At 48.6% G+C, this 27,035-nt stretch overlaps 1 protein-coding gene across 2 annotated transcripts in view; it reads left to right on the top strand.

Annotated features, from left to right (window-relative positions):
* The window catches only part of KLC3 (kinesin light chain 3), an 819,433-nt gene that overhangs the window by 548,180 nt on the left and 244,218 nt on the right, over positions 1 to 27,035 (top strand). For both annotated transcript variants that reach the window (XM_086938378.1, XM_086938377.1), the window contains exon 7: positions 26,910 to 27,011. In XM_086938378.1, the coding sequence (XP_086794504.1) occupies positions 26,910 to 27,011 (102 nt within the window). The remainder of the gene's footprint in view (positions 1 to 26,909; positions 27,012 to 27,035) is intronic.

Here is a 27,035-nt window from a genome sequence, read left to right as displayed (position 1 = left end):
GCGGCCCCCTTCCCCCAAGCGCCTTGAGACCCTTCCGGGTGAGTAGCGCGCTATACAAGTGTTATGATTGATTGATTGATTGATTGAAGACAGGAAGGGAAGGACAGTTTCAAGATCAAAGCAGGGGTTCCTCAGATTGATCTTGTATGGCTCTTTGGCCCGTCGCATCTATAGTTTCATGCTGCACTCGGACACAGCCGCTGAGAGAGAGTCAGAACCTCCATCCGTACTGCTCGGTTAAACTATAGATGCGACGGGCCAAAGAGCCATACAAGATCAATCTGAGGAACATATATGCATTAGGCAACCCCTTCATTTGGCAGACGAATAGGTGTATATATAGTTAAGGTCCTGAAGAAATGGCTCTTGATCATTTTTTACATACTAGGCATGAAACATGTCAACCAAGAACCAGCGTCAATGTAAATACATTTGATCCTACTGATTTCAATATACCATAATCTGTCTCTTTAACTTCGAAACCAGGATCATCATGTCTTTGATTTTCCTAAACTGTTTTTAATTTGACATAGATCTGGGTCTTTATTAAAACTAAAATTGTTTTTATTGATCTATAGTCAATTTTAATCCACATCTGTCCAATCTTCTCATTTACCGTCTGGGGCAGGTCAGCTTTCCCAGCCACTGGGACAGCTCACAGTGTGCGAAGGGGAATGTTAGAGAGTTCATTTGCAAAGCGGATCAGGAGAACATACGAAGAGAGAGAGCAGCTTATAAATTGTACAACTAGACATATGTGTTTTATGGTACTAATATTGGTCAGTTGATTAGCGCCCAGATTGGTACTACAGGCGCTCAGCCCACTGAGCTATTTTACCGGTTTATAAAGTGACTTTAACTCACTCAAGCATGGCGCTTTGCTAGACTTGGTTGGCATCTTCTTGTCAAGGGCTGGGATAGCCTGGCCTGCAAACCTTCCTTCAGATGGGTGGGGTTGCCCACCGAGTGAAGGGGGCACCGGTTCAGTACAGTGAGATGATGTCATTGTCTACATCTGCACTGCAGGCCCCCCGGAAGCGCACTTGTGTATTCACGCTGCTGACTCACCAGCACTCTGCTCATACCAGCGGGAAACACATACCAGCAGGATACACTCACCTGGAGAATACTACTGTCCTGGGTGTGCACGTTTTCTGGCGCTGTGCATTGAATACACCATATCTATTAGTTCAATTAGCGCGGTGCTCTCGAGGGGGAGATACACCCTGCTCCTCCCAATTATCAATCAAATGATTGCAACATCAATGAACTAAATTCAAGGCACACGCATAACACAATCAAAACTGCAGTTCGTAGTTATCTTGTAAACAGAGAACGATGATGTAATACTTGTTCTTCTTTATGTTCTTAGAGAACACAAAGAAGAACAAGAATTACAACTTCGTTCTCTGTTCACAAGATAACTACGAATTACAGTTTTTGTGTTATGCGTGTGCCTTGAATTTGGTTCGCCTGGAGAATAGCATTCTGGTGTTAAGTGCACGTGTGCACGAGCAGTATTTAACCGTTTGAAAGGGAAAGTGTGAACCTGAATGCCTAAGAGGAGTATGAAGGGAGGTAAGGTAGGTTAATGCTTATGCTGAAGAGATCGTAAAAGAGTCAAATCCCGGAAAAAAATGCACAGCGGGCATCTTTCTTAGCCTCTGTCACATGGTCAAATGCCAGTCAGATCACTCAGTGCATTTTTACAAACTATGGGTCTCAAGATTCAATCCAATGAAAATGGCACCGTGAACTAATGCACCAGAGCATCACAGAATAAAACAACGTCATTAAACGGTTTTGTAGGCAACTGCTTTATGGCTCCACCACAAAATGACACACAGTGCCAGATAACAACAAGCATTTACAATGCAATGGTCTCGGCATCATTAAAGGTAGAGCTATTGGCATTGCTCATGACATTTCTTTTTTTTTCTTTAAATCATAAATAAATGGCATTGTCATTTACATTGCCAATACACAGCACTCTGCACTCAACAGCACTCACTACTCTGCACCTGCACTCACAACTCTGCGCACTCACAACTCTGTGCACTCACAACTCTGTGCACTCACAACTCTGCACTCACAACTTTACCGCCTGCTTTCAAAGAGGAAGCAGTTTCCATTCTAAGGAGCTCTGACAGTCTTATAGTGTTGAAGATGTCAGCAATGTGAAGCCACTTCTTGCCATATGCTTACAATTTGGTGAGTGTTGGTTTGGATTGGAGTCCTACAGTCCATCCGCAACATCAAATACACAGTGGCACAAGTGTCAATGAGGGAATCAGTTCGGATGATGTATAGTTGCCACCTTGGTTTTGTTTGTTTCTCACGCCTGCCACTTTTTGTAAGAGCTGAAACGAGGTGCAGGCTTTAGGCAACTAGGTGTTTCAGAGATTTCAGTGATTTTATATGTTAGTTACAATTACAGGTTGTGTGCGCAAACCTAAGGATCCCTCAATTGACAAATGCCAAGGGGCTGTTTGGATGTAGGAATAAATCACAAATTGCACATGCCTCAAATCCATTTAAAAGAGCAGTCATGATAAAGAGTAGCATGTTGATGAAGAAAACTTTAAGGGGTGCGGAATTGAAATGCGTGGAGGTGGTCATCAGGGATGAGAAGCAAATAGCATGGCTTAAGAATTAATGTAAAGTGGGGCTGGCGTGGCGCCTTCTCCACAAACTGTGTCTGTTACCACCTTTTGCTTTTTTCCCCATGCACAGCATTAAGGGTAGAAGTGGTCAAATACAACTCCACTTTCACTTGTGAAAATTTCCCGAGGCATATGGGACTGACTCACTTAATATCAGAAAGTCTGGGAAACATCTCCAGAGCGCGGGGGGGGGGGAGACTCGCGCGGGGGGGGGGAGAGACTCGCGCGGGGGGGACGGGAGAGACTCGCGCGGGGGGGAGACTCTCGCGGGGGGGGAGACTCTCGCGGGGGGGGGGAGACTCGCGGGGGGAGACTCACGGGGGGGGAGGGGGGAGTGACTTGTGGGGGGGAGGGCGGAAAGTGACTCGCGGGGGGTGGGAGTGACTCGCGGGGGAGGGGGTAGAGACTCGCGGGGGGAGGGGGGAGGGGGAGAGAGACTCGGGGGGAGGGGGGGAGAGAGACTCGGGGGAGGGGGGGAGGGGGGAGAGAGACTCGGGGGGAGAGACTCGAGCGGGGGGGAGAGAGACTCGAGCGGGGGGGGGAGAGAGACTCGAGCGGGGGAGGAAGTGTTGCAGATGAGAGCGGGGGTCCTCGCAGGTCAGTTTCTTTTCCACAGACAGCTCATATCAGACTTTAGGAAGACATGGGATTTGCCGGACAGAGAACCCAAAACGCACCCCACACTACATGCGATACTAAACATGGGCGCAGGGCAACACATCATATGGCTATGGAGATCTACCATAGATCTCATGTGCGTGCCACTAACGAGGCTCCGATTAAAATGGGAGGAAGAATTCGGTCAGGCACTGCACGATAATGAATGGCTCACAGCCCTAGCGCACCATAAATAAGTGTTGCGTAACCATTGCTTCAAAACATCCCATTCAACATACTACATTGTGCATATCTCACACTGGAGCAACTAAAGTGTTTCTTCCCTGCAACAGTTTGAATGCCCATGCTGCCACATGCCCGACGGCACATTTGTCCATATGTTATGGACATGCCCCACACTGCAGATTTACTGGGCGGGAGTACACACCATGATACTGACAATCACAGGGCTGATGGGCCTCACCACATGGGAGACCAGATTCATCACCTTATTATCATACAACGGTAATGCAATGCACTAAAAGCTAAAACAACGTAAATGGTGCAGAAATGTATGTACCCTGGTTGAATATGAAAAATCCAACAAAAAGGGTTACACAAAAAGGGGGGGGGGGGACACACTACAAAGGAAAGTCAAGGTGGCGGGAATTTCACAGATGAAAAAGAAAAAAAAACAATAAGACAAAGCATAAAAATCAAAACGCAAAAAAAAGGTGCAATTAGGTATAACAGCTTTAAATAAAGCAGGAACTTCCTTGTAGTGGAAACAATGAAATTACTATTATCTTTCATGAAAACATAATGAGCTACTGCAGTCTTTAAAAGTTTCTTAAATGAGTAGGGTCTGATTCAATTATTTGTATACTTAGCACTGGGGCACCACTTACTTACAGATACCCCCAGGTGTCCCCAAATGACATCTTGTTGAAAGTCTACATTTCAACCACAATCCAATGGATAATTTTCTTTCAGAATTTTAGCTACTGGGGTACATTCACCCCATTTAAGAGATGCACTGACATTCATAGAATACTAGCAGATATGTTGTCTAGGTGCCATGTTACTGGTTTCTGCCCCAACAAACTGCCCTTCGCCTGGTGTATTTTCTTTACCCACTTGGCGAATTGTGCGATCTTTCTTTAATCACTTCATCTCCCACTGCCTTTCTTCCTTTATCTACAAACATTACGAGTCCTGAAGAAGAAAGCACTAGACAATATAACAGGTATATGCTAACGCTGAATAGAAGCTTAAGGCCACTAAAGGGTAAAATTGGTTCTAGACTTGATCAGAAAGAAGGGTAGGAAAACAGATTACAGAAATGCATTGAAAGCAGCGGCAGATTTAAACTTTAAAGTTCATCGAGACTGCTCAATATCTTGCCTGCTGAATATTCTCAACCCGTCTTCAAGGAGCACTGTGACCCTGTAAAGAAAAGAGCTACAGGGCAACACCCAATCAGAGAGCCCAATGGAGTCAGCTCTTCCCAGCCAAGGGGGGGACGGGAGAGACTCGCGGGGGGGGGCGGACGGGAGAGACTCGCGGGGGGGGGGACGGGAGAGACTCGCGGGGGGGGACGGGAGAGACTTGCGGGGGGGGGACAGGAGAGCCTCTGGGGACGGGAGAGCCTCGGGGGACGGGAGAGCCTCGGGGGACGGGAGAGCCTCGGGGGACGGGAGTAGGAAAACAGATTACAGAAATGCATTGAAAGCAGCAGCAGATTTAAACTTTAAAGTTCATCGAGACTGCTCAATATCTTGCCTGCTGAATATTCTCAACCCGTCTTCAAGGAGCACTGTGACCCTGTAAAGAAAAGAGCTACAGGGCAACACCCAATCAGAGAGCCCAATGGAGTCAGCTCTTCCCAGCCAAGGGGGGGACGGGAGAGACTCGCGGGGGGGGGGGGGGGGGGAGAGCCTCGGGGGACGGGAGCGCCTCGGGGGACGGGAGAGCCTCGGGGGACGGGAGTAGGAAAACAGATTACAGAAATGCATTGAAAGCAGCAGCAGATTTAAACTTTAAAGTTCATCGAGACTGCTCAATATCTTGCCTGCTGAATATTCTCAACCCGTCTTCAAGGAGCACTGTGACCCTGTAAAGAAAAGAGCTAAAGGGCAACACCCAATCAGAGAGCCCAATGGAGTCAGCTCTTCCCAGCCAAGGGGGGGACGGGAGAGACTCGCGGGGGGGGGGACGGGAGAGACTCGCGGGGGGGGGACGGGAGAGCCTCGGGGGACGGGAGAGCCTCGGGGGACGGGAGAGCCTCGGGGGACGGGAGTAGGAAAACAGATTACAGAAATGCATTGAAAGCAGCGGCAGATTTAAACTTTAAAGTTCATCGAGACTGCTCAATATCTTGCCTGCTGAATATTCTCAACCCGTCTTCAAGGAGCACTGTGACCCTGTAAAGAAAAGAGCTACAGGGCAACACCCAATCAGAGAGCCCAATGGAGTCAGCTCTTCCCAGCCAAGGGGGGGACGGGAGAGACTCGCGGGGGGGGGGGGGGGAGGGAGAGACTCGCGGGGGGGGGGGACGGGAGAGCCTCGGGGGACGGGAGAGCCTCGGGGGACGGGAGTAGGAAAACAGATTACAGAAATGCATTGAAAGCAGCAGCAGATTTAAACTTTAAAGTTCATCGAGACTGCTCAATATCTTGCCTGCTGAATATTCTCAACCCGTCTTCAAGGAGCACTGTGACCCTGTAAAGAAAAGAGCTACAGGGCAACACCCAATCAGAGAGCCCAATGGAGTCAGCTCTTCCCAGCCAAGGGGGGGACGGGAGAGACTCGCGGGGGGGGGGGGGGGGACGGGAGAGACTCGCGGGGGGGGACGGGAGAGCCTCGGGGGACGGGAGAGCCTCGGGGGACGGGAGAGCCTCGGGGGACGGGAGAGCCTCGGGGGACGGGAGTAGGAAAACAGATTACAGAAATGCATTGAAAGCAGCGGCAGATTTAAACTTTAAAGTTCATCGAGACTGCTCAATATCTTGCCTGCTGAATATTCTCAACCCGTCTTCAAGGAGCACTGTGACCCTGTAAAGAAAAGAGCTACAGGGCAACACCCAATCAGAGAGCCCAATGGAGTCAGCTCTTCCCAGCCAAGGGGGGGACGGGAGAGACTCGCGGGGGAGGGGGGGGGGACGGGAGAGACTCGCGGGGGGGGGAGAGACTCGCGGGGGGGGACGGGAGAGACTCGCGGGGGGGGGACAGGAGAGCCTCGGGGGACGGGAGAGCCTCGGGGGACGGGAGAGCCTCGCGGGGGGGGGTAGTAGAGACTCTCACGGGGGAGTGTTAGTAGAGACTCTCGCGGGGGGGGAAAGAAAAATAAAACGGCAAAAACAAAACGGCGGCCACAACGACTTTCGGATTCGGGGCGGGAACGAGGACAGCGGGAGCATGCGACCTACCTCATGTACAACAAACAGCTTAATGGCGGCCGGCGCTCCTGAAATTTTTCGGAATTGGGGGCGTGGTTTTGATGTTCTGAGTGACGGACAACGTCACTGTCTAAAGAACATCAGAAATGACGCCCCCAAATCCGAAAAGGACGGGGCTACATTGGAGTGACTGATCTCTCCTCCAATGGCTGGCCTCCGTTTAGGAAGCCAGCCAATGAAGGAGAGATGGGGCACGGAGGCGGGACCTTCGGCGCTACTCAGACTCATTAAATCTCCGGCCTAAGACTGCGCAAGCGCAGCCTTTTAGGCCTTCGACCTAAAAATTTGAAATGTTGATATAAGAAAGGGAGCACCCAAAGTGCACAATTCACCTTTTCTCCGTGACATTTTTGCTGGTGCCAAGAGAACCTTTAGTTTGGGGAATAGGCGATGCAGAAATAAGTATAGCCGATGTACAGGCACCTGTATTAATGAGTATGTCTTTTAAAACATGTTTGCGATGGTCTCTCTATGCTTCCTTTTCTCTTAGTCTATATGTAATGTAGAACCTAGCAACAGAGCAAGCTGTCCCTGTGCACTTATCAGTGTATTCCCTCTGCAGCCCCACGTGACTGCTGCCACTCCATGAGAACACTTCCCTGTTGCTTATTTGGCAGCATTAGAGTCCCATGATGGATGTGCAACCTCGTTATGCATATATTCTACAATTATTTATATCAGCCTTCAGGGAAATCTGATGCAAGTCGCATTGAAATTGAAACCTTCTGCAGATTCTGTCAGCCATTTGCCTCAAAATCTATTGAATTTAACAGAAACAAATCGTTTTCACCCTGTACAGTAGTTAATCAAATTAACTTAATGTACAGTGTATAACATAAAGTAACAAGCATTGGCATAGCCAATAGGTCTCGTCTTTGGGCTTTTATAAGTGTTTAGCCATGCAACAGCTGATGTCTTGCACCAAGGATATTGTGCTGCATAACTAAATACATATAAGGTCCCAATAGCCAGACCAACTGGCTATGCCAATGGTTGTTTAATCACTTTCCATTCAGAGACTGCGGCCTGAAACACAAAACATCCAACCCTGATATGTCTACTATTCCTAAAGATGATGCACCTTGATGATTCTGCTGGGGTCTGAGGTGTTTATTCAATATTATTCAACTGTTTAAACTTTAGATTAATTAAAGGCTCAGATATGCGCCTCTGTATGTGTGCGCGCCACTCAATGTGTCAGTTTTGAGTTGATGTCAATGGTAAAAGGTGAGGAAAATGTGCTCGGCCATAGACTATCAGGATGCACCTTTCTGTAACACATTTTCAGGTATTCATGTCAACTGACAGAAAATCCATGATTCCATTTCCAAAGTTTGCATACAGAGCCCACCCATTGCGAGTAGCCTGTTAAAATCCCAGCTATTTCCGGAGCCTCAAATTAAGGATAGCAGGGTCCCGGGAATTTCAGGTGCGCGTAAATAACAAATTGCATGTTTTGGGGATAACATGCAGCAATCACATTCTTCGTATCAATTCCCACGTGTTTCCCCCCAAAGTCTCTGTGTGACCTTCAGGTGATGTTGTGAAAGACAGATGTTTCCACTGTCTGGAACATAGAGTGGATTGGATGGCGATGCGAAGTTGTGAATTCTATTTGACTACATTGAGAGGATTCTGGAACATAATAACATTTCAACATCCTTAGGCAAGTAAAATACATACCAGTGAGGGCATATTCATTTTAAATACATTGCATGTGTTGAGCGGTGGCGGTTAAACAATGATTGCAATGGGGGCGTGGCCAAGGACCGAACATGGCGGACGTGATCTAGCGAGGCTCCGTCCGTGACCACCAACACTAGCTACTTATACTTCATTCCCCCACCTCCCCGACTGCCACAATACAACCCCCGGTCCCGGGAGGCGGTGCGGACCCCCGACGCCGATTGGCGATTGAGGACGACTGCAGACGGCTGAATACGGGCCGTGGTGTGGAAGAGGCCTGGCCCTCGTGGTGCAGCAGCGACTGGCGTGAGGAGGCGGCCGGAGCCGGCCGGGACTGCTGGCCCGCGGGACTGGTACAGGTCGGTGACCTGCCGAACCCTCCGAACGCCTGAAATCAGCAAGGACACTGCCTGGGGGCCAGCCGGAGAGCCCTGCCCGCCCGGTGAGGAAGCGGCGCTGACCGCGTAGGATCCAGGTCTGAGCGCGCCTGCCCCCGCCGAGCTCTGCGGCCTCCCTGAGGACGCTGCCGAGGCTGAACTACCCCGAGTGCTGCCGCCCAGAGGGGCAGCGCGAGACGCTGACAGAGGTGAGCTGGACGGTGGGCCCCCCCCGCAGTTTGAGGACTCTGCCTACCGAGTCGGGCCGCCCGAGGTACAGTGCACGGAGCAACAGTGGGATAACAGGCACCCCACCACGCCGCTGCACGCTGCAGATAGCACTCGGCCTCTGAGTGGCCCCCCCGCCCCCCCATACACCGGCATAATAACGACGAGACCTACCAGCCCATAAAAGAGTGGACCGCCATTCCCGAATTTTACACAGGGACTGCTGCGCCCTGGGGGGGGGGCTGGTGAGACCTTCTGCACACGTTAGACACGGCGGGACAGCGACGGGTGGCCTCTCCCTGGCGGCTGTGCGTGGGGGACACCGGCGGAGTACCACTCGACTGCGACTCACTCTTCCCTGGCCCAGACCAGTAGCATAGGGGACACTCTGCAGCCACTACCCTGCAACACGCAATATGGGCAGGAACAAGGCCAAGGCGCAGGACCACGGTGCTGGAACCGACCTTCAGTCCACGGGCTCGGAGGACCCACTGGCATCCTCGAACGTGGAGATGATCCCCCCGATGGGCAAGACCTCCCAGGATGCGAAACTGGACCTGATACTAGCTGAAATCAAGGCGTCTAGGGAGGCGCTAGAATCCCGAATGAACAACATGGCGACGAGCCTCTCACTGCTCAAGGCGGACCATACGAAGCTGGCGGAGAAAGTCAAAGAGCACAAAATAGCACTAGACGACCTCATCCCACAACAAACATCCCATTCTACGAAGCTCGAACAAATGGACAAACAGATCAAATTGATATGGGACAAGTTGGATGATGCGGAAGGGCGGGCCCGCCGCAATAACGTGCGCATACTGGGTATTCCAGAGAAAAGCGAAGGGAAGGACCCTACCCAATTTGTGGAGGACTGGCTAAAGCAGATAGTGGACCCCCAAGACCTCACGCCACTATACAGTGTGGAGAGAGCGCACCGGATGCCGGCGAGACCGCCTAAATCAGGAGCGTCACCGCGCCCCTTAATTGCCCGCCTATTACACTACAAAGACCGAGACTCGGTCCTGAGGGCCGCGAGGGAGAAGGCCCCATTGCGCTTCGAGGACAAGACCATTTCGGTGTACTCAGATTTCACCCCAGCGGTGCAGAGGGCCCGCTCGACGTTCCTGGGAGTTAAGCGCATGTTGCGGGACAGGAATGTGAAGTACGCTCTGCTATTCCCGGCACGACTCAAAGTGCTTTACAATAATAGGTCCTACTTTTTCGAGTCACCGGAGGAAGCGGCGGAGTGGATTGAGGTAACACTAACACCCCCGAACACACAGGACCCCTTCGAGGAGGATTGCGGAGAGGGATCATCGCGCCGGGGAGGTCGCAGCCGGAAGGGAGCAACCAAGGATCACGCGCACCGACACGCGGCCTCTGGGGGACTGTCTTCGGCCGGGACCGAAGGGATAGGGCAACTGACAACGGCCGCCCTGGCTGAGCACGACGCCCGGGACCCTGCCGCGTCAGCCAGCCGTTCCGCCACTCACACGGAGGTGGTGGGATCTGCTGATAGCCTGCAACTGTTCCCCAAGATCACGGCACAAGAAGCGCATGACCTGTGACTGTGGCTGGGCAGAACGTCGGATGGTAACGTATGAACTATCTGCAAGGCGATCGGGGGGGGGCCTTCTTTGCTCTTGGTGAGATGGAGTGCTACCAACAGACTCTGGACTGGTGTAAGAGGCCCCAGACCCCCACCATATAGACATGTTTAACTGTAAGGCATGCCCACGTTGGGCTATATTGTTTGGATCCCGAAAGGTTTTGTTCGGGGACCTGGGAGTTACGGGGTTGTTGTTTTTTGTACGGGCACAAGACTTCTGGCTGTTTAATTATACCTGCTCCATGGTGCGGAATCCACCGACTACACCTGCTGCCGCTAGGGATGGGAACCCTTAAAGACTATAAATTGTGCACTTGGAATGTTCGTGGCATGGGGTCGGTCCACAAAAGACATAGAATCTTAGCTCAACTGAATTGCAGGAAGGTCAATATTGCCTGCCTTCAAGAAACCCATTTAACGACCTCAGAAAGTGGGAAATTGCTTAAAAAGTGGAAGGGTCAATTGTTCGCCACCTCTTACTCAGCCTTCTCGAGGGGGGCAGCTGTGTGGATGAGGAATTCAGTCACCTTCAAACTGGTGGAACTGAGGGCGGATACGAATGGCAGATATGTATTTGTCCGAGGGTTGTTGGATGGTTCCCCTGTTGTGCTGGGAAGTGTATATGCACCGAACTCGAACCAATCAGCGTTCCTGGTGACGCTTGGCGGAGTGCTGGCTGATTGGGCTGATTTTCCCTGGTTGCTGGGAGGGGATTTTAATGCTGTGCTGGATGTATCAATGGATAGATCGCACCCACCATTACAGGCCACGGAAAGTAGGAAACAGGCTGAGGCGCTAGCGCAGTGGGCAGAGGGTTGGCAATTAACAGATGCATGGCGTGGCAAACACCTATTAGACAGGGAATATACATTCTATTCACCACCACACAAGTTGCACACCAGAATAGATCATGTGTTCTGCACCACGCCACTCTTAGGGTCGGTTTTAACGGCGGAACACATGGGAAAAACTTTCTCAGACCACAACCCGGTGGAAGTCGCTTTTCAGTGGGGTAGGATCCCAACTCCCATACCAACCTGGCGCCTTAACCCAGACCTATTAGAGGACACGACTTTCCGCGCATCACTAGAGATGGCCATTGTAACTTACTTTGACATAAACGGTGGGTCAGCGAGCGCCCGCCAGGTGGAGTGGGATGCTTTTAAGGTCACAATACGGGGTGAAGCGATGAGCACACGGGTGGGCATGAGGCATACTGTTATGGACAAACTCCGGGATGTGGAGGGACGCCTAGCACTACTGGAGAGTGAAGCTGCCGGCACGAATGTGCCTTTCACGCCCCTACAGGAAGCACACATCCAACATGCAGAGCTGTTAGAGGAACTGCGTATCCTTGACTACCAAGAGTACACGAGTAGACAACATGCACAGGCAGATAAGGCAGGACCTTTATTAGCCCGGCTGGTAAAAGACGACCCGATACACTTGCCCATAATGGAGGTACTTGACCAGGGGGGGACCATGGCAACTACGCAGCTGAGTGTGAACGCAGCGTTTCAAGACTACTATGGGACGTTATACGGCCCACACAACCCTATGGCGGATGGGGCCCTCGGGGACTTCATGAGGGGGTTGGAAATACCGAAGCTAGAGGAGAGACAGAGGAAAGAGTTGGCGAGGCCTATCACGATAGCAGAAATTCGACAGGCCATTCGCGCCCTCCCACGGAACAAAGCCCCGGGCACGGATGGCCTTCCAGTGGAATTCTATGGAGCCTTCATAGATCTTCTGGCACCACGACTACTAGAGGTATATAGGGAGGCACTTAAGGCTCGGGGTCTTCCACAGTCCACACTACAAGCCCTAATAGTATCACTGCTGAAACCAGACAGGGACAGCCTATGTAGAGCAAATTACAGACCGTTATCATTACTAAACACGGATTACAAAATACTAAGTAAACTACTAGCGAACAGACTGGCTCAATACATTCCAGCGCTTATACACCCAGACCAGTGTGGCTTTGTCCCGGGCAGGAGCACTGCTATGACCCTGCGGCGCCTCAGCCAAATCATGCTAGGTACACCGGGAGGGGCGGGGACGGAGGGCTGCGTATCGCTAGACTTGAAGCAGGCCTTGGACTCTATCAAGTGGGACTACATGTTTGCGGTACTCGAATATTTTGGGTTGCCGATGGAGTACATTAGTTGGGTGAAACTACTTTACACATATCCAACTGCACGGGTCCGCACAAACAGGTGCATATCGGCACAATTGGCAGTGGCTAAGGGTACCAGCCAGGGATGCCCATTATCCCCGCTATTGTTAATACTAGCGCTAGAGCCCCTGCTGTGCAAACTCCGAGAGTCCGCGCAACACAGAGGTGTACGGAGGGGTGAGACGACGCATGTGGTATCAGCGTATGCGGACAACATTATACTCTACTTCGGCGACCTGGGAGGGGACTTAGACCCTGTGCCCGAAATATTTAACACCTTTAGCACTATGTCGGGCCTTACGATTAGTGAACCCAAGTCATATGGGTTTTTCTTCTCTGCAGCCAGGATGGAAACTCATCTTCCCTTTGCACCTTACTCATTCCAGGTGGCGGAGCACACCTTCCGTTACCTAGGGATACAAGTGTATAGAGATCCAAGGGACCTGCTGGAGGGCAACGTAGGAAGGGCAATTACGAAGCTGAGAGCACAGGTGCGATTTTGGATCACACTCCCGTTAGCAGTGGCGGGCAGGGTGACTATTACCAAGATGGTGGTCCTGCCACGTCTGTTGTACTACTTTACCGGACTGCCGCTGAAAATCCCTGCAGCGGTATTCAAAGCACTGGACACTCTGTTGACTGAATTGGTCTGGGGCACCGGGAGGCGACGTATTAGCCTAAAGAAGTTGCAGCTTCCCACGTCTGCGGGTGGTATGGGGGTCCCGGACCTCCGGGCATATAACTTCGCATGTCACCTGCAATGGCTCGCCTACTGGCTGGCAGGACGCAATTTGCACGAAATTGATATGTCTGACTCAGAATGGAACAAAGGGAGGGTTCACGCCCTATTGCTCCCAAAGGCGGGGATCCCGAGGTCCACGCCCCCCCTCCTCCGCATAGCGATTGAACACTGTAGGCGGGCTGTAAAATACGCATCTCCCACGTCAACTTACGCCCCTACGATACCGCTACTAGGGTTGCCAGCTGGGCTGCGAACACTATCAAACCACATGCTTACAGATTGGCACGACTTGGGAGTGACACAGGTGGGGGATTTCTTTAATGATGGCAAGATGATGACTTTTGAAGACTTTCGCATTACACACCACTCACCTGGGAGGTCGTTCTTGCTACACGCAGGTGTGAAATGTTACATAGCACAGGCATGGGCCCCTGACGGGACTGAGCCACCCACGAACCCACTAATCACGATGCAGTATCTGATGGGGACTGGCAGCCACCTGACCAGGTGGATAACGCATGGTATAAGAGAGGGCAGGGCCATCTCGCTACAACCATTACGAGATAAGTGGGAACACGACATTGGGAGAACGCTCAGAGATAAGGAGTGGGACAGGATCTTGAAATACCCCAAAAAGGTATCGTGGAACCAGAAGTTTAAATTCATACAGCTCATGCTCCTCCAACAAGCATATCTGACGCCTCACCGCTTGCAAACTATGTTCCCAGACACTCCTAATACATGCCCAAGGTGTGGAGGGGAGGATGCCCGACTGGTTCACATGCTATGGGCTTGCCCTAAGCTGGGGTACTACTGGACCACAGTACAGTCTGACCTGGCTAGACTAGTCCCTTCCAAACCATACAACAAATTGGAATATACCCTCCTGGGACTGGGCCCTGTGGAGCGGAGGAAGAGCGTAGGCACACGGTTCACAGACTTAGCCATGATATTAGCGAAGCGTGCGATCACCATGAGGTGGAAGTCCCCCAAGCCACCAGACCCTGAGATGTGGAGTTCGGAGCTAGTGAGGTGGGGAAAGGCTGAAAGTACGACGTTCAGCGCGAAGAACGCAGAGGGCTTAGGAGACACCCCATCTCCCTAGACTGGAATGCTTTGCTGGGGTCCTTTGAGTCGGGGAACGACTCAGACTCAGAACACACCGTAGACTTGGGACACCAGGAATGAGGGTAGTTCCACATCATAGATTGACACTTATGCGGCGCCCGCCAATATGTTGGACCCATCGCACAAATCTACAGGTGCACAGCCACAGACGGCACTAACACGACAGTGTCTAACCCCACATGCCCCTAGTGCGCATACAACAGGGATACTGTAACACACGCCATATATACGTGTAAGAATGTCCGACACCACGGGCTGGTGTAAATATGAATAGGAAGTGCCTGGAGGGGGGAGGGAGAGGGTGGGGGGAGTTTAGTTTGGGTGTTATAGTGTCATAATGAAAAATGGAAAATGTGTATATCCTGTCAGTACGACCATATGATGCAAATATGTGACTTTTGTACCGAACTGTTATGCACTGCTTACTATAACTTCATATATCCTGCTAATAAAGAAATTTTCAACAAAAAATACAATGATTGCAATTAAAATAGCAGGCGAAAAAAACAAATGTTGAAAGCTCATAAAATAAAGACAGACACAGCTTATAAAATACAGACGTGCTTTAAATAAACAGATCCCCTTTGCCGGCCTGCAGCTGCAGAGCTTTTGAATCATATAGTCAAAAAGCAGCAAATTAAGTGGGCAGATAAATTCCTACACTTTAACATTTGGCATCAAAACTGGACAATTCCATTGACAGACATGTGGACATTTCAGTTAGGTATCTTCCTCTGTCCCCACCTTTTATCAATGCAAAATAAATATATGTTTTTTCAGCTAACTAATCCTGAGAAGGGGAATCTGATTATTTGATGTGAATCATGCCAGACGCCACTTAATCCCCATCCTTCAGGCGGGCTGGTATGAGACAAGAAGCAGGGCAGGCGACAGATCCGAGCACTTGCTCCCAAGCAGCCGCTCAGTGGTTGTTGTATTTTTCCTCAGAGTGCATGTTTCTGAATGAGGCCGGTGGGGGGGGGGGGGGGGGGGGGGGGGGGTTGGATGGGGACGAGAGCAAGCAACAAGTGGGGGGGGGGGGGAACAATGAGTATAGACGCCAGCAAACATGTGCACTCCAATAGAGTGCTAGATTAATATTTAAAACAAGCGCCAGCCTCTGATGCACTTGAGTTGATCCCTGCTTCGGCCCGATTGGACTAGTGAGTGTGTGTTGCAATTTAAACAAGGGCCGGCCTCTGATGCACTCGAGTGGGGCCCTGCTTCGGTCCAAGAGAGACTGGTGAGTGCGCGTTGTGTGTAGAAATCTAAACAAGTGCCGCGCTCTGAGGCACTCGAGTGGGTCCCTGCTGTTGATGTAACATAACGCTCATTTTGAGCATGTTAAGCGCTTCAATACCTTCAGGTCGATATCACGCTATGTAAAACAGCCAAAAAAACAAAAACAAAAGGGTTTGGAATCACAAAGTCTCCAAAGTGGATGAAAACAGTACTTTGGCCTCGGGAGACTGATAAGAGAAACTCAAGAGGAACACACAGGAAATAGTATGCTACAGCCAATAAAATCCGAAGGAAAAGTAAGTGGCAAGCACAAAAAAATTATTGACAAGCAAGGGCGGGACGTAAGCCCCTTTTAACATTTACATTAAATACAAAAGATTTCACAAGCACAGCACAAGCGTTGTGCAGGTAAAATCTAAAATGGCCAATCCGGCCGTGCTCAGAGACTTGCAACACCTTCTGGGATAACAAGTGCCAACACGGCATGGAAAACATTCACGGTCCGAGGAATCAGTATGAATATGCTGTTATGAATCGCCTTTCCAGCTTGCTTTGACGGCTGCTGTAGGCTTAAGAAAGGTTAAGGAACTATTTTTATTATCTTAATCTCCCTTTAAAACATGGGAAATCAACTATGCTCCCTCTTTTTGCCTTTCTGCCCCTAGTGAGGGTACATAGTTTTCTACATATGTTGTGCAATTGTAGTATTAAAAAAATATTGAATTGTTAAGCTCACAGTCAGAACGTGAGCACTATAATTATTAATGTATATCTTTTTTGTATAGCACTCGGCCATGGATGTTGATTCAGCATGGCCCAACTTTTACCCCCTCAACAACTTTCCATCTGCTGCTGATAGAAGGCCAAGGGGTGTAAAGTACAGAAAGTAGACCAAGCTCTTATAGATCTATATTCTTTCTGATCCTGCTGCTGGTTCATGACTCCTAAAACCAAGGACAGTTTTGTAGTTGAAGCGTAGAGTCTTCACTCAAGAGTCTGGAGCCGCTCAGGTAGGAAGAAAGTTCTTTATTTCATGGTAGGCCCTTGGGATACAGTTTCAACCTGCGAGGTCCTGTTAATACTCCATCCAACTGTCCCATAACCACCAGGCTTCACCCCAGCATGCAGAAACCAACATTCCATGCCTCATCACACTCTCAGAGCACCAACACTCAATATTTTACAGCATGTCCACTTAGCTCACCCACACTCGACATTCTATAGCTGACCCACTCAGCCCCACCCACACTCAACATTCTGCAGCTGGACCACTCAGCCCCACCCACATTCTACAGCTGGACGACTCATTTCCACCCAAGTTCAACATTCTACAGCAATTTCACTCAGCCCCACCTGCACTCACTAGTCTACAGCATGCCATCACAGCATCCACCCACACCCATCACTGTACAGCATGCCCACTGAGCCCCACCCACACTCAACAGTCTACAGCATGAGAAGTGCTGTGGATACCAAGGAGCCAGATCGGAATAGAATACCTGACTTCCCGAATAGGTGGTCCAGGTGCTTAGGTGCCAATATGTCAAGCTTCTACTTACAAAACCTTTAGAATAAGTACATTAAAAATATTTTGGCGGTCAATTTTTTAAAGTTGACCCTTAAAGTATCTTTTAACGTGTTTGCATGAAGCCGTCATGCAAAAAAAATGGGCGGACGGGTGATAATATTTTTTTTATTCCCCTGTGTTTTCAAATCCTACAGATAGGCTGGAATTGTGTACCAGCAGGTATGAGCTTAGGGCATAGCGCCTACTGCAATACGGGGGTGGGGTGAAGCTTCGCACAGATGTTTTCCCAGGCTGCTGTATTGTTGATTACCAAAGTTGTAATAAGTGCAAAAGAAGGGCGTGACAAATTAATGTGACAGAAGGAAGTGCAACCAAAGCTGTTATCTCTTGCTCGAGGCACTACAGAGAGCTTGGCAGCCTCGGATCAGCTTCCACACCTTTGCAGAGGCTCAATGCGTGCAAATCAACCATCAGTCATTTTGTGTCTAGAGCTTAAGGCCAAAACATGGGCATGTAAAATAACATGACTTGTCTTCCTGGGGAAGGCCCGCCGCTCTGGGGCAAACATATGTGTTTAAAGTGTATTCATGCATGGAACACAGGAGCAACCGTTTACAACACGGGCACACGTATCCAAGGCGACGACAGCAAATTAACTCTGCCATTTACAATTGTATATTCTGTTAACCAACTATTTATGAAAAAGGACAATTAAACAAACAATTTTAGAATCATCTTCTGGTACAATAGCAGCTAAAGTCTCAGTTTGGTCACAAAGAAGAGAAGCTATGACGTCACTGGGGTTATACGTTGTAATTCAGATGGACTCCCATGCTCTGTAGTTTTATGGAATCGCATTATTTTTCTGCAGAAATGTGTAGAATAGGGCATTAGGACAAAAGCATCTAACATCCATGTGGAGCCCCGAGTGTGACCGGCCTGATGCAGGAAGGAACTCCAAGCCTCACTCACAGAGGTAATTTCATGCAAGAGTAGTGCTTTCTTGCACAACTACGTCACCCACAGCCCTGAAACTGGCAGTAAGGCTTGTACCCTGGTCTGCGGAGTCAATGAAGGCGAGCACGCAGTTGAGGATACTGGTCATCCCCACTGGTTACGTCACAAGTACTTCCACTAATCAGTTTCAGAATGCAGAGTTCTGGAATTCCTGGGTCCAAACACCTATACCAAGTGATGATTACAGCCCTGCACTGTGAAATTAGGAGCTGCTGCATGCAGAATGGGGAATGACAATGGAGTCCTGGAATTACTTGGTCTTTTCCCGCTTGTGCATTTCTCACGATGATATGGTCACAGAAAGGTTCGCCATGATGTACTCTGCGATCACTAACCGCTTGTGAGCACAAGACTACGAAATGAACGATCGCAAATCAAAACCGGGTGACTTTTTTACATTACTAAAATGTTAGCTTTCACGATCATATGAACATATATATGATCAAGATGAAAAACAAGCGGAAAGAAAGAGAAATTCACTAGCAATCTAAAACAAGCGTGCGCGCTCCTCGCGTTTAAAGTAAAAAAGCACCCGCGCCTCGCGTGGCGAAAGGGGAGAGAGGAGGGGGCATGCGCAGGTTTCCCTTGCGGGAGCGAGCAGCAAGGCGCGGTGATTACTAACATATGGCGCCGCTGCTCGCTCCCACAACGGAATCGCCAAACGTGCACCTGTAGCCATTGGAAGCAATGCAACGCGTGTACGTTTTTGCCTGCAAAAGTGTAGCAATGGCTAAAGGTCTTTTTCCTGTGTAGCGCATGTGCGCTGCGTAGGCGAGAACCTACAAATAACCCTGATATTTCTACTCCTTAGAATAGCTGCAAACGGAGGACAGAATTCCGTTCTGAAGGGGATTGCAGCGCAGGCACAGTTGAATTAGTAATGCTTATTCAGCGGACCACAATAAGGGAACAGGGAACTGCAGAGGCAATTAACATTCTAAAGGAAACAAAAAAAACAATTAAGCTAAAATCTAACAAAAAAGGAAAGCAAATTCACCATAGCTGAGCAATCCCCCCTGAGTACCCCTTTAATAGAAAATGAAGCATTCATGTGATGCAGGAATATATAGACAACAGTACATGTCACAAAAATGATCACTGGGCAAAAGATAAAATATGGCAAAGGAAGAGCGGAGGACGGTGCGTAACCCTGATGATGGGGCAAACAAGGCACTGCCTGGGGCGGAGCAATAGAGCGTGGACCTGGGAAGGATTTTATTTTCCTCTTATGTTGCCTAGGTGATAATAAGCTTTGAGGACCAGAACGTAGTTGGCGGGAGACACTGACGCGACCAGGGAAGAAATGAAAGGGCTACTGTCAGAGTATCAGGCAGAGGCGGATGCTGAGGTAAAGCATTTAGGCAAATACGCGATAGCCAGAGCGTATGGTGAACAAGATAGGCCGGGTAAGGTATTGGCTAATATAGTTAAACAGCAACGGCGTAAAATAACAGTCACGGTAGTTAGGTCACAAGGGGGAGCACTACTCTAAGAAGAAGAGGACATTGCGCAAAGATTTCGGGAATATTACTCAGACTTGGATGCTTCGCGTACTACGGGGAGTGAGGAGGAGTGAAGAGGAGATCCTAGACTATTCGGAGCATATTCAGCTCCCGTTTTTAACGAACGTGCAGCGTGAATTTTTAATGCAGCCCATAGAGTTTGATGAGATCCGGGCTGCCCTGGGTGGGATGAGGGCGGGTAGTACTCCAGGAGCAGATGGACTAACAGTCAGTTTTTATAAGTAATTTCTGGAACTGCTGCTGCCGCACTTATCCGCTTTGTTTGAAGATATGTGTGAAACGGGCCAGATGCCGAGAACAATGAGGGAAGCACTAATAGTTGCAATCCGAAAACCAGATAAGCCCCCAGAGGAGTGTAGCTCCTATAGACCACTGTCGCCTCTAAACGTGGATACCAAAATATACGCGAAAGTTCTAGCGACTAGGTTAGCTTTACTAGCCCCGGATCTGATTGCGCCGGAACAGGCGGGATTTGTGGCAGGCAGAAATATTACATACAACTTAAGCACGGTATTTGGAGCTATTCAACATACGAGGCCGGACTCGAAGGCTATTGCAGTGCTTTTAGACATGGAGAAGGTCTTCGACTCTGTGGAGTGGCCCTTTCTGAGGGTGGTGCTCTCGAGACTAGGGCTGGGCTCCGTATTTATGCAGATGGTGTCTGTACTCTATAATGACCCAACCGCACGAATTAAGCTTGGGAACCGTGTCACTGAACCAATTAAGATATGCAGAGGCACACGACAGGGCTGTCCTTTGTCGCCCATGCTATCCGCCTTGGTCGCTGAACCTCTGGCGTGTGAGATGCGAGAATACCATTCCCACCGGGGACTTAATTTCCCCACTTACCAACTGGTCATAACCACTTATGCCGACGACACCCTGCTGTATGTTAGATAGCCTGGGGTGAACCTAGCGCCGCTACTGTGAGAGGTGTTTAGATTTGGGGCTCTTTCTGGCCTGACGGTTAATTGGAACAAATCAATTGTGTTCCTCATTACATGAGCCACAGAGCAATTTGAGATGGAATACCCATTGAGATGGACCACTGACTCTGCGCTATCTAGGGATACAACAACACAGTGACCCTGAGACGGTGTTTCGTGAGAACTATGGTACAGCCATGGCAAGTTTGAAGATAACGTTGAAATATGGATGGGTTTGCCTCTGTCCTTGCTGGGCAGGATATCGATAATGAAAATGGTGGTCTTACCTAGACTGCTGTATTTATTCTTGAACTTCCTGATGGTGCTCCCAAAGTGCTTCTTCACTCGGCTCGCAACGCTAAGGATGAAATTGGCCTGGGCCGGTATGCAAGCGAGAGTGCAGTGGAAAATACTGGTCCTTCCTTATAAGTTAGGTGGCCTTGGAGCCCCTGATTTTGAATTATATTATCGTGTGGTGCAGGGGGCGCACTTACACAGTTGGATACATGATAGAGAGAAAGCGCCTTTCATAAAGCTTGAAAGCCTTTTTGCTGCCCCATTACCGCTCCCGGCTGTTATATTTGAACCAGCAGATCGGCGCACGGGCCTGCTTGACTCATTAAATTCGCCAAGGCATGCCTGGCATGCATTACTGCAGTACCACGCGGGGCGCTTTTGTACTCCCCGTTAATGCCAATAGAATGGATCACTTGGCTGGCCCCATGCAGGGACAGAGGCGTGCTTACGGCAATGAAAGCACTGGATATACGTACGGCGGGAGACATGTTCATCGACGGGAATCTCAAAACAATGTTGGATGTGGTAACTCAGGAGATAAGACTCTCCGGTCTGCCGCGTTTTCAATTTCACAGAATTAGAGAGGCCTGGCGAGAACAGTTAGGGGACGATCTACATGAGCCCCCAGAACTACTAGAACTTTCATATGTAATTAAAACGGAAGCACGAGAAAAATGATCTCAACTCTGTATAAGATAGCGATTGCTGAGTGGGTGACTGGGTACAGTAAGGCGCGCCTTGCCTGGCAACACGACTTAAATACAACACTTGATGACGACATGTGGCGATACTGCAGGTCCGTCTCCCTGAATGGTAGGCACAAATAGGTGCAATTCAAATTCATTAATAGGGTTTATCATACCCCGGAACGGCTACACCGCTTCGGACTCTGTGATGGGTCGTCCTGTGAACGATGTAATAGGCAGGGGACAGGGTTCAGGGACTTGGCGTGGGAATGCCCAGGCGTGTACCAGTATTGGAATGAGGTGTTTCAAGAACTGAGCAGGATTCTAGAGGTGGTGATGGCCCCATCGCTTGCACTGTTGGGCTATTCCAAAGTACTTCCCAAGTCGCAGCGTAGGATTGTGGATATGGGTATGTTGATGGCGAAGAGGAAGCTTGCTATGGGCTGGATGAGGGGACCCTTACCCAAGACAGAGCAGTGGATTAGAGACCTGACTTACTGTTGCACGCAGTCAGAGATTTATAGTGAGCTATTGCCACCTAAAAGCAGGCCCAAGAAATTCTGGGGATTGTATCTTGATTACCGGAGGCGGCAGGACATGCTGGCTGCTAGCAGGGGTACGGACGAGTCGGAGAGCGTTCCCTGTGGGCTGGACGGTGATGGGGCAGTTGGGTAGGATCAGGCTCATTTAAACAAAACTCTGTTAGTGTGAGTGGCACGCCTGTAGCGGCGGAGTTGACGCTTAGTTCGCTGAATGTTATACGGCTTGTCAGAAGCCATGCACCACAGGTACACAGGGTCGTAGATAATGAATAAAATGAAATGAAATGAAAAGGGGTTTTATAGAGCGTGGCTGCTGCCCTAGGGCGTCCAAGCGCTAATAGTGAGGAGAAGTGCTCTGAGGGAGTGGGGATCAGGGGATGGGGTTAGTTTCTGAAGAGGAGTGTTTTTAGCCCTTTCCGGAAAGATGAGAGGTTGGGGTTGGATCTTAGGTGGATGGGAAGGGAGTTCCATAGCTTAGCAGCGTTGAGCGTGAAGGACCTTCCTCCTGCTCTGGACCTTTTGACCCGGGGAACTGCAGCGAGAAATGCATTCGTAGATCGGAGTGGTTTACCTGGGCAATAGGGGGTGAGGAGTGAATTCTTGATCTCGGGCCGGATCTGTAAAAGGCTTGGTGGGATATGCACATGGCTTTGAAATTTTTCTTTCCTTAACAGGGAGCCAGTGGTGGGCTCTGATCCCCGATTCCACCGATTCTCTGCACGGAATCTGGAGTAGCATACGTGCTGCGCAGTTCTGAGTCCGCTGGAGTTTTTGCAGCTCGTATTCGGGGGCCCCCAGGTAAAGGGCGTTGTTGAAGTCGAGACGGGATTGGATCAGACCCTGAATGACAACTTGCTTGGCTTCAAAGGGCAGGAGTGGCAACATTTTTCTCAGCATCCGGATGATCCCAAAGCAGATTGCGGAGGTTTTTGTTGCCTGGGTGTTGAGGGTAAGTGATTTGTCCAGCCATACTCCTAGACTCTTAATATTATCCTTCGGAGTTGGAGGGGGACCTAGACTAGAGGGCCATTGCTGGTTGATGGTGGTAGGAGTAGGGGGGCCGAGAAGCATGATCTCGGTTTTATCACCGTTAAGGTTCAGAGAGGATGCCGTCATCCATCTCTTAACATCTTCCATACAAGCAGTCAGGTTGGCTTGCGGAGACTCACTGTTCCTCTGTGCCAGGGAGACCATAAGCTGAGTGTCGTCCGCGTACGTGATGATCTTGATACCATATGGGCGGACGACCTCAGCCAACGGTCTCATGTACACATTGAACAGTGTGGGGCTTAATGAAGAGCCTTGCGGTACCCCGCAGTCCAGGGGTCTGCTGGCGGAGCAGGAGTCACCGTCGAAGACCTGGAAGGTCCTTCCGCTCAAGAAGGATCCCAGCCAGGCAAGAGCGTCTCCGGAAACTCCCAGATCGGATAGTCAACACAGCAGAGTTTTGTGGCACACCGTGTCAAACGCGGCGCCAGATCAAGGAGGATAACTGCCACTGATCCCCCTCTGTCCAAGATCCTGCTGGATTCTTCCGTCATGGCTAGAAGAGCCGTTTCTGTGCCATGTTTGGGACGGAATCCTGTTTGAGAAGAATCCAGTAGGCGGTTCTCTTCGAGGAATTTTGTGAGGTGGAGGTTGATGTGTTTCTCCAGATAATGGGTAGGCACCTCTAGTTTGTTATCTTTTCTTATCTTTGGGTTTATTTGCTTTGTGTATTAAAATTGTGATCTCAGCATTGGATGGTTGAGGTTGCAACTATCCTCACTACGTGAGCCTGGGGTGATCCTTCATTTAACGCCACCTGGCCTTCGGGATGTGGGTGAAAAGACTGTGTATGGCTCTTCGTGGTGTATGATTCTCTTTTCATAATAATGTAAGCTGCGACACATTTCATATGACTGTAATGTTGATGTCACTGTAAAAAAAAAAAAAAAAAAAGCTTTGAGGACCAGGGAGTCGTGGGGTAATTCTCACTTCCGGAATGATGAAACAAAGACCGTCAGAAATGTGGGGCAGAGAGGTGATTATTTCTCAGTTCACATACTTTGTTTCAGGTCTCTTGTGCTGTGATATTTAGAGGGAGAAGATGTGGCACAGTTGTGACAACCTGTGCTGGAGTCTCGGCGTCGACACGACATCCTGTGATTCTGGGCAAATCACTTAAACTCCTGTGCCCCTGACCAGCGGGTCTCACAGGAAGCTGCCCTATATAAACCTGCTTATTTAAATTTACATTAAACAAAAGAAAAAACAAGCAGCAACCTCGGAGGGGTAGTGGGGGTGTTCATGCAGTATTGTGGGAGGGGTGATGGGGTGCAGTTGGACAGTACAGGGAGATTAAGTGACAGAATGGCAAATGAAACGTGCAATTTACAAGCACCAAGTAAAAAATAAAAAAAACATAACCCTTAACACGAGCAGAGCAGACCAACAAACACTAGAGCGGGCAACTTTTAAACTGGGAAGTGGGTTCGAGTCTTTGGGGAATGCTAAAAAGAAATGCAACAAAGAGTTTGCAATGTCGGGTGGTGCATGGTATACAACGTTTACCACGCATTTTTTACCAAGCACTACTCTTACAACGCAGGCATTACCACGCATACCATTACAACGCATTGCGCTGGGGGGCGCTCTAGGATAGGGAATAAGTTTAATTTTATATCCAACACCTTCCCTAGTGTCCACGGGGACTGGAGTTGGAATATAAAATTATACTTACCACTATCCAGCACCTCAAAGCGCTATGCGTTGTAACGGTATGCGTTGTAAATACCGCGTTGTAATGGTATGCGTGGTAATAGTATGCGTGGTAACGTCATACATCCGTGGGGCATACTGCGAGGAGGGCGCTTGGTGCACGAACAGACACCGTCTGGCATTTGATCGAGGTCTATGAATGATGAGGAAATGTGACCGAGATAACAGCATGATTTACAGCCCTGTATACAGAAACACTGTTGGAGCAAAGCTTAGCTCAGACCAAGAATGCTCTGCAAATGACAAGAGCAGCTTCACCAAACAGAAGCAGGAAACCAGGAATAATGTCCCCCCCTCCCTGCCCCCCCCCCCTAGAACAGATAAGCATGACAGAGCATGATGATACGGATCCGTGGGAAGGAACAACAGAGAAAAGGAGGGACAAAGAGGCAGGACTGACCACTAGAAAGCAAGCATTTTTAAAGGCCACTGAAACAAGCAAATGAGAAGCAGGAGGAATGGCTTTAAGCCCACAGAGATGTATGTTAAAGTATATACAAGGTCATACGTTTACGCACAACCTAAAACTGAGTATTCCATAATTTTCATATGTAAAATCAATTAAAATTCATTAGCAAATAGTAAATATTATAACATCTTACTTAATTAACTTCCCAACGTAGACCCCGATAAACCTAACAACCAGCAACTAAAATATAAATAAAATAAATAAGTATTCCGTAATTTACATATATGACATTCAATTAAATAATAAAAAATTACGAATAAATTATTAATTACTAATTACTTAGTTAACTTCCTACCCTATACCCCTGGAAACCTAGCAGCCTGCAAGTAAAATATAAGTAAAAGTAATGAGTATAACATATATTACATAATTTAAAAAAATTATGTAATTAACTATTAATATTGATTTAATTACTATTTAACCTCCCACCCTATACCTGTTTAAACCAAACTGCCCGCAAATACCATTTAACAAAAATGAATCAATATTAATTTATTTACATAATAAATATCAGTCATATAATTAAATAATATTTATTAAATGATTCCTAATTATTATTAACTAATTTACTTCCTCCCCATCCCCTCTATAGACCTGCAACAACATTATATATTACTGTAAAAACAATTAAGTAAAACATTTGAAATCACTTATAATTATAAGCTATATTTAAAAAAAAAAACTTTATATAAACAATAGTAACATATAAAATCAATATATCAACAAAAACACATTCAAAACAATATGTGTAACTACTAGCTTATTGAAAACCATTTTGTTTTCACTTCAATAATATTTAAAACAATATACCTTACCTAAAAAACGATATTCTTGTCAACAATATTTATGCATCACAATAGTTGTATATCACAATATTTTATTTTCCGACAGTTCTGCCTCTCAATTGTTTTAAATCAGTCATTTGTGCAAACACCATCTGATTTGCTAATGGGGGCCACTTTTATTTCGGTGCCTCTGCCTATTTTCTGTCTCAGCCCAACACTGGAGATAGTTCATTGGGGGGGACGCCAAAAAAGATTGTTGCACTGGGGGCCTCCAGCACTAAAGCTGGTTCTGCCAGAGTATGCATGTGAGGGGACTCTTGAATCTGTTTCCTAAACTCCTCCAGACCTTATTCGTCAATGTAACCTCATAACTAATGTCCCCACTGGCCAGCTTTCTGTGCATTGTCACACATTCCTTCACTTTGTCAATACTTTCATTCTAATGGTATGCATTCTGTTTCCTAAAGGTCGCTGCAACCCTAAATAACCTTGCTGTACTCTATGGGAAACGAGGCCGCTACAAGGAGGCTGAGCCACTGTGTAAACGAGCATTGGAGATCCGTGAGAAGGTAACATTGGAAGTGCTGCACACA

The sequence above is a fragment of the Lissotriton vulgaris genome, chromosome 9 (assembly GCF_964263255.1).
Source record: "Lissotriton vulgaris chromosome 9, aLisVul1.2, whole genome shotgun sequence".
Lineage (NCBI taxonomy): Eukaryota > Metazoa > Chordata > Amphibia > Caudata > Salamandridae > Lissotriton > Lissotriton vulgaris.
The sequence above is the reverse complement of the archived record's forward strand: the minus strand, read 5'-3'. Positions and strand labels throughout refer to the sequence as shown.